This window comes from Staurois parvus, unplaced genomic scaffold, assembly GCF_062004578.1.
Source record: "Staurois parvus isolate SC_StPar_1 unplaced genomic scaffold, SC_StPar_1.0 ptg000399l, whole genome shotgun sequence".
NCBI lineage: Eukaryota > Metazoa > Chordata > Amphibia > Anura > Ranidae > Staurois > Staurois parvus.
The window spans coordinates 590,726-599,192 of record NW_028318195.1 but is presented as its reverse complement, the minus strand read 5'-3'; the positions used below and the strand labels follow the sequence as shown (position 1 = coordinate 599,192).

Genomic DNA, 8,467 nt, shown 5'->3' with positions numbered 1-8,467 from the left:
GGGTTCACCACAAGATGTAAACCATTGGTGAGCCTCAAAAACAGGAAGGCCAGATTAGAGTTTGCCAAACGACATCTAAAAAAGCCTTTACAGTTCTGGAACAACATCCTATGGACAGATGAGACCAAGATCAACTTGTACCAGAGTGATGGGAAGAGAAAAGTATGGAGAAGGAAAGGAAGGTCACCTGACTTGAATCCGATTGAGCATGCATTTCACTTGCTGAAGACAAAACTGAAGGGAAAATGCCCCAAGAACAAGCAGGAACTGAAGACAGTTGCAGTAGAGGCCTGGCAGAGCATCACCAGGGATGAAACCCAGCGTCTTGTGATGTCTATGCGTTCCAGACTTCAGGCTGTAATTTATTGCAAAGGATTTGCAACCAAGTATTAAAAAGTGAAAGTTTTATTTATGATTATTATTCTGTCCTATTGCTTTTGGTCCCTTAACAAGTGGGAGGCACATATGCAAACTGTTGTAATTCCTACACCGTTCACCTGATTTGGATGTAAATACCCTCAAATTAAAGCTGAAAGTCTGCAGTTAAAGCACATCTTCTTCGTTTCATTTCAAATCCATTGTGGTGGTGTATAGAGCCAAAAATGTTAGAATTGTGTCGATGTCCCAATATTTATGGACCTGACTGTATGTGAAATTACTCCCCAAAATACATTCTGCTACTTCTACTATTTCATAAAATGAGCACAGGTGATCAAATACCACTAAAAGAAAGCTCTATTTGTGTGAAATAAAGGACATAAATTTCATTTATGCATCATATTGCATGACCGCGCAATTGTCAGTTAAACTAGTGCAGTGCTGTATAGCAAACAAATGGCGTAAATTGCAGTATCTATACCATAGTTTGTAGATGCTATAACGTTCACACAAAGCAATCAATATACACTTTTTTTTACCACAAACATGTAGCAGAATACATTTTGGCCTTAATGTATAACTAACTTTGAGTTTACTAAAAAAGTAAAAAATAGTTTCTTAAATTTTCGGTCTTTTTTTGTTTATAGAGCGAAAAATAAAAAGCACACAGGTGATCAAATACCACTGAAAGAAAGCTCTATTTGTGTGAAAAAAGGGATGCAAATTTCGTTTGGCTACAGCATTGTATGACTGCATAATTATCAGTTGAATTAGTGCAGCGCCGAGTAGCAAAAAGAGACCTGGTCATTAAGGGGGGTAAATCCTCTGGGGGGCAAGTGGTTAATGCCAATTTATTGTTACAATTGTGTTGTTAGCTGTGATTGGTCACAGTGATCACATGGTACAGACAGGGCCAATCACAGACCATCTGTGATTACCTGTGACCAATCACAACTAATCACAACAAAACAAACTGAATAAATCGATTTCCTTCAGTAAGATGCTTGCTTATAGTAGTGAAATTCACTGCTATAAGCAATCATAACTGTAAAACAAATAAAATCCTGATTACTTCCCCAGAGTAGTACAATGTTACTATGGAAACATTATATTGCTCTGGTTACAGTGTGTTAAAAAAAATCATAAACTAAGAAAAAAATGTAACAAAAAAGAAAATAAATAGAAAAAAAAATGTTTTTCATACTGTCTCCAGTCAGTGTCCCTGATCACCGCCACACCAGTTACATGATGATGCTGGTGACAAAATGTAAAAAAAAAAAAAAAATTGTGAAAAAAATGATCCAAAAAAATTATGACAAAAAATGACTTAAAAAAACTCACCATGCCCCTTACTAAATACCTTGGACTGTCTACTTTCCAAAATGGGGTCATTTGGGGGATATCTGTACTGTCCTGACATTTTTGTGTCTCAAGAAATTAGGCTGTCAGTATATAAGGATTGATCAATTTTCAGATATATACCATAGTTTGTGGACTCTATAACTTTCCTACAGACTAAATAATAAACACTGATTTTGGTAATTTTCACCAAAGAAATGTAGCAGAATACATTTTGGCCTAAATTTATCAACAATTATCTGTTTGCAAAATTTTATAACAGAAAACAGCTGTGTTTGGTCATAGAGTGCACGTCTACAGATGGACCAGAACTTCCTAGTACAGGCAACAAGAGCCTTTGAGTCTTATGGTATGAAGAAGAGATGGTCATTCTGGGAGAGGATGCCACCACAGAAAGGAAACTTGCAGCCACTGAGAAGGTGCAAAAGAGACAAAAATAATGGGTATGCTTCAAAGACGTTAGCAGCAACCCCTGTACCTGTCTTTGTCATAAGGGAGGGCCCGAGAATCTCAGGAAGGACTTTAAACCCTTCCCCTACAGGAGATGTGGAAGCAGGGGCGGACTGAAAACTCATGGGGATCATGGGGCCCCTGTGTCCTTGCCCAAACTCAAAAAAGTCTACCAAAAAGGTACCAGGGGCATCTCATGGGGCCCCCTACTGACCCCAGGCTCTCGGGCAGTGCCCGAGTTTCGCAATGGTCAGTCCGCCCCTGTGTGGAAGGGTTCTTTCAGGAATTTGGTACAATAGCTGACAGGCTGTCATGCATTGTCACACTTCCTGCTCTGTAACTGCTACCACTCTGTCTCTGTCACCTAGCAACCAGTCTAAACAAAAGCCACAAGAAATTAAAGTTCTACACTGACGGATCCTGTCATCACTCTGCCTAAGAACTTGCTTCACATCATGCCTCCTACAAGAGACCCATTTCCATATCCCAGATATGAAAATGACAACTCCTTCCAGGGAAAAGAAACACAGGTATGATTTTGTCACATGCTAGTTCTTCTAAAAGGAATGTTTACACAGGTTTGACTGAAAGTGACACCTCCGTGTAGCTTGTACTGAACATACAGGAATATATGAGAAAATCTTCCACCAGCAGTCTTTATAAGGCCTCATTCACACAGCCTTAAAAATATTACTGATAATTAAGCAAGGAGCAAAAGTTTCTGCATAAATAGATTTGTTTTTAATGCATAAAAATTGTCTCATTCTTTTTTTCAGTGGTATATGTGTATACGCATGTCACACATGCAGATCCATAAATAAAAAACACTTGTAAATGTGTTTTTGTAATTTCCATGTTAATGAGGCTTTATGCAATTTTGTTGCTGCTTTTTGCTCTGATGTTTTTGTTTTTTTTAATAATCCCCACTGCCCTATAGCAGAAATACTGCTACAGGGTGTCGGGGGTGCGCAAAATCTCGTATAAATATTCTGCATTTCCGGGAGCTGCACATGCGCCTTACCCGTGCCTCCGTTCATGGCCGCGGCTGTCAGTCACTGGGTCCCTGCCGGTAATTACTCACTGGCGCCCGGGGATTTCCGATGATCAACCGACGGGGAGGACGACTGTTTTGTTTACCAACGATCCGCCTCCCTGTCAGCTCGGGGACACTGCTCTGGATGCCTGTGTACAGTGTCAGTGCTTTTTTTTAGCACTGATCACTGTACTGGTGTTACTGGGGATGTCAGTGACACCAAGTCAGTTTCCCCCAGTGTCAGAATGTCTGCCGCAGTCCCATGATAAGTCACTGATCACCGGCATTACTAGTAAAAATTAAATAAAAAAAAAATCCCAGTATATATACCTTCATTTGTAAACGCTGAAACTTTCACGTAAACAATTAATTTACACATATTGGGATTTTCTTCTAGCAAAGACATGTCGCAGAATACATTTTGTTGTAAATTTATACCGAAATTAGATTTTTAAATTTTTTTTACTGGACATGTTTAACCACTTCCCGACCGGCCGTTGCATATAAACGGCCGGACGGTGGCAGTACGGGGTCGGGTGGCCGTTTATGAACGGCCTCCCCGCACCCTGCTTGTGCGCGCTCCCTGGGAGCACGCAGCACCGCGATCCGGTGCCCGCTGTGTCCTCCGGACACAGTGAAACACCGATCGTCGGACGGGACCTCTGTACGAGGTCCCGATCATGTGATCACTGATTGGCCAATCAGTGATCACATGCAAAGTAGTAAGCAAGATGTCACTTGTGACATCATTGCTTACTACGTGTGAAATCTGTGAATGATCACAGAGGTCACATGGTACAAGGCTATTCACAACAGCCTTGTACCATGTGACAAGCTGTGACCAATCACAGCTCACTCAGTACTTCTCAATGAGTGCAGGAATGCACACAGAGAGAAAGAGAAATGATTGCTTTTACATCCTATATGGGTGTAAAAGCAATCCTTGTAAAAAAAAAAAAAAAAAATCTTCATCACCCCCCACAAGTAGTACAGTGTCACCATGGTGACACTGTACTGCTAGGGTGACAGTATGTAAAAAAAAAAAAAATAATAATATAAAAAAATAAAATAAAAATGTAAAAAAAAATGTTTAAAAATTATAATTTTTGGTTATAAACTAATTTGTTTTTCTTTTTTTTTTACTAAAAAGATAACGAAATACATTTTGGCAAAGATTTATGATGAAATATTATTTATTTGCAAAATGTTATAAAAAAAACACTTTTGTTCAAAATTTTTGGACTTTTTCATTTACATAGTAAAAAAAATAAAAATCCCAGCAGTGAATAAATACCACCAAAATAAAGCTTTATCTGTCGCAAAAAAATGGGAAAAAATTAATTTGGGTACAGTGTTGCATGACTGCGCAATTGTCATTCAAAGTGTGATAGCGCTGAAAGCTGAAAATTGCCCTAGTCAGGAAGGGGGTAAAAGTGTCCAGTCTAGAAGTGGTTAATAGCAAAAAGTCAAAAAAAAATTTTTTGTCAAAATTTTTTATACCACAAAAAACAAAAAAAAACTCACATTCAATCAAATCCCACCGAAAGAAAGATCAATTTGTGGGAAAGAAAGGACGTAAATTTCACTTGGGTGCAGAATTGCATGACTGCGCACTTGTCAGTTAAAGTAACACAGCGCCGTAACACAAAAAATTGCCTGGTCAGGAAGGGGGGTAAATCCTCAGGAGGGAAAGTGCTATTGTTTGCGGTAAAACAATTTGATGCAGACATTACAAAGATCACTTGTACAAATAATGTCCAAGCTTATTTAAAGACTCTCCAGGAAATTTGAAAATCCTCCCTTGCAGTGGGAATGCATCCGTACTGCAAGGATTGACTGCACATTTAGGGGAGAGTAAAAGCACTTTAACTTACCTGATCCTTCTCTCCCCCATGGAGGCATTCCCCAGTGGTCCGGTGGTGGACTGTCCCTCAGCATCATCACTTCCAGTACAGGTCTATGGACCCTTCCTTGGTCTTGATATTGTCAGGACCTTGGACCTCTGGAGTAAAAGGGCAGAGGTGCTGCAGGGACTGGTCTAGCAGTCCGGAGGAGTGAATAGATATTTTTTATGTCCCCTAAACATAAATGGGCAATAAAAGGCATAGTTCACCTTTACCAAAAAACTGCCTATGCAGATAAAGGATGTCTGCAGATAAAAACAAAACTGTGCGGCTTTCACCAAAATGGAATAATGCCCTTGTTATAAGTATAGGCCATGTACATAACCCATGAAGTCTGACTGGAAAACTCCTAGGACAAGAGAATCTCTTACTGTTCACCATTACCATCACAGGAGTGAGCTCTTTCACTAATTCAAACCCCCACATGCACTTTCTATCTGAGCTCTGAGCTCAGTGTTTGAGTGCTCACATCTGTGATTAGATCACTTGTAGTCAGGTGCCACCCTTGCTTCAAGCCAAACCCAAACATTCAAGCGGCGTGCATGCAAAAATGTTTTCATAGTATACATAAAATATGAAAAACAAAGTGTAGTACATAGATGTAAAACCTGTATAATCTTTTTAAAAATTGTGCTGCACCAAAATGTATGATACTTACCATACATTTTTCTGCAGGTGGATGAGTGAAAAAGCAAGGTGTGTGCGGTTGTGTCATTGAGACTTAATGGCACCACTGCACACCTGCAAAAGGGCTGAGCGTGCCTCCTTACATCTGGTAACCTCATCAAGTCAGAGAGCCTCCTTACATCTGGTAACCCCATCAGAGTCAGAGAGCCTCCTTAAATCTCGTAACCCCATCAGAGTCAGAGAGCTTCCTTACATCTGGTAACCCCATCAGAGTCAGAGTGCCTCCTTACATCTGGTAACCCCATCATAGTCAGAGTGCCTCCTTACAACTGGTAACCCCATCAGAGTCAGAGTGCCTCCTTACATCTGGAAACGAGTATGCAGTAGGATACCGCATAGCATTTTTTTTTTTAAAACCCATTTGAATCCACTAAAAAAGGCTACTAAAATACCGCATGATTTTATCAAGTCATGCGGAATTTTAGTAGTGAAAAGCATGCATCATGTGTCAGCTGTCAGCGAGGTTCCCACTGACAGCTGAATGTAAAAGAAAGAATTGCCGGCAATTAAAAAATAATTTTAAAAAATGGTGTGGTGTCCCCCCCCCCCCAAAATCCATACCAGACCTTTATCCAAGCATGCAGCCACGCAGGTCAGGAAAGGGGGGCGAGCGAGAGCACCCCCCCAAAAAAAAAAAACACACGCTCCACTATCGACGCTGGTCTGCTCAGAAGCTGGTTTGACAGTTCTTAAATATGTAAGGGGTGGGGCCATCAATTATGTGACCCCGCCCCCGTGTGACATCAGTGACCAGCATTCCCCGGTCTTTGATGTCACAAGGGGATGGGGTCACAGTGGTCATGGCCCCGCCCCTTAAATATTTAAGAACTGGCAAACCAGCTTCTGAGCAGACGGCCTGGGGACAGCATCGGTAGCGGAGACGTTTTTTTTTTTCTTTGGAGCGGCGGCCATCATGACATTGTGATTAACATTGGATTTACTTCGGGGGACATTCTTTTATTAAAGGACTTGTCAAAGAATGACTCCTGTCTTTTTACCACACTTCAGCTTTTTTTGTGAATGGGTAGCGTTACCATGTACCCCATACTCATTCACATGGGGTGGGGCAGAATCTGGGGGCCCCCTTGCTAAAGGGGGCTTCCAGATTCTGATAAGGCCCCCGCCCGCAGACCCCCACAACCACAGCCCAGGGTTGTGGGGAAGAGGCCCTTATCCCCATGAACATGAGAACAAGGTGCTTTGGGGGGGGGGGGGGAGCTCCCTACCCCAAAGCACTCCCCCCATGTTGAGGGCATGTGGCCTGGTATGGTTCAGGAGGGATGGTTCCTGACCTGCCAGGCTGCATGCTTGGATAAGGGTCTGGTATGGATTTTGGGGGGGAACCCCGCTTCATTTTTATTTAAATTTTGGTGTGCGGCTTCACCTCAAAATCCATGCCAGACCCGAAGAGCTTGGTATTTTTTAATTGCCAGAAATTCTCTCTTTTACAGTCAGCTGTCAGTGGGAATCCCGCTGACAGCTAAAACATTAATGCATGCTTTTCACTACTAAAATACCGCATGACTTGATAAAATAACTCATGCGGTATTTTAGTAGCCTTTTTTAGTGAATTTACTATTTTTCAATGCATTCTGGGCATTTAGGAGGGTCTTCTGAGGTCATCTTTTAACCACCTCCCACCCGCCATATAAGGTAATGAGGGGCACATGGCGGTTCTCTCGTTCTGGGAGGACGTCATATGATGTCCTCCCATTCTAACCGTGCATGTGCAGCTCCAGGAGAGCGCAGAGCGGCGATCAGTGGTGCGCTGTGTCCCTCGGGAACAGCGGATTACCAATCAATGGAAAGAGCCGAAGATGTCGGCTCCATCATGTGATCAGCTGTGTCCAATCACAGCTGATCGCATGTAAATAGAGAAATGTTGGTTATCGGCATTTCTCTCCTCACGAGCTGTCACGCTGACAGCTCGAGAGGAGAGCAGAGCCGGTAATTGGCACCCCCTCAGAGGGGACATGTGCTCTGATCATCAGGGCATGGATGATCAGTGTGCCCTGATGATCAGTGTAGCCCCAGCAGTGCCACCTGTCAGTGTCCATCAGTGCCAGCTGTCAGTGCTCATCCATGCCACCTGCCAGTGCCACATCAATGCCACATATCAGTGCCCATCCGAGCTGCCATTCAGTGTCACCTATCAGTGCCAGTCAGTGCCACCTATCAATGCCAGTCAGTGCCACCTATCAGTGCTGGCAATAAGTGCCACTTATCAGTGCCAGTCAGTGCCGCCTAGCAGTGCCAGTCAGTGCCGCCTAGCAGTGCCAGTCAGTGCCGCCTAGCAGTGCCGCCTAACAGTACCAGTCAGTGCCACCTAACAGTGCCAGTCAGTGCCGCCTATCAGTGCCGCCTATCATTGCCGCCTATCAGTGCCATATATGAGTGCTGCCTTTCAGTGCCATCAGTGATGCCTATCAATGCCCATCAGTGCAGCCTCATTAGCACACATCAGTGAAGGAGAAACATCACTTATTTACAAAAGTTTACAACAAACTAAGAAAAAACTTTTTTTTTCAAAATTTTCTGTGGTTTTTGGTTTGTTTAAGAAAAAATTAAAAAACCCAGAGCTGATTAAAAACCACCAAAAGAAAGCTCTATCTGTAAAAAAAAAATTATAAAAATTTCATACAGGTACAGTGTTGCA

The 8,467-nt window shown here is 42.3% G+C and overlaps 1 protein-coding gene across 1 annotated transcript in view; it reads left to right on the top strand.

The window, feature by feature from the left end:
• The first annotated feature begins 2,593 nt into the window (after positions 1 to 2,593).
• Positions 2,594 to 8,467, top strand: part of CFAP276 (cilia and flagella associated protein 276) — a 283,349-nt gene continuing 277,475 nt past the window's right edge. Inside the window, exon 1 of the mRNA XM_089686470.1 lies at positions 2,594 to 2,717. Within this exon, the coding sequence (XP_089542596.1) occupies positions 2,643 to 2,717 (75 nt within the window). The 5' untranslated portion in view covers positions 2,594 to 2,642. The remainder of the gene's footprint in view (positions 2,718 to 8,467) is intronic.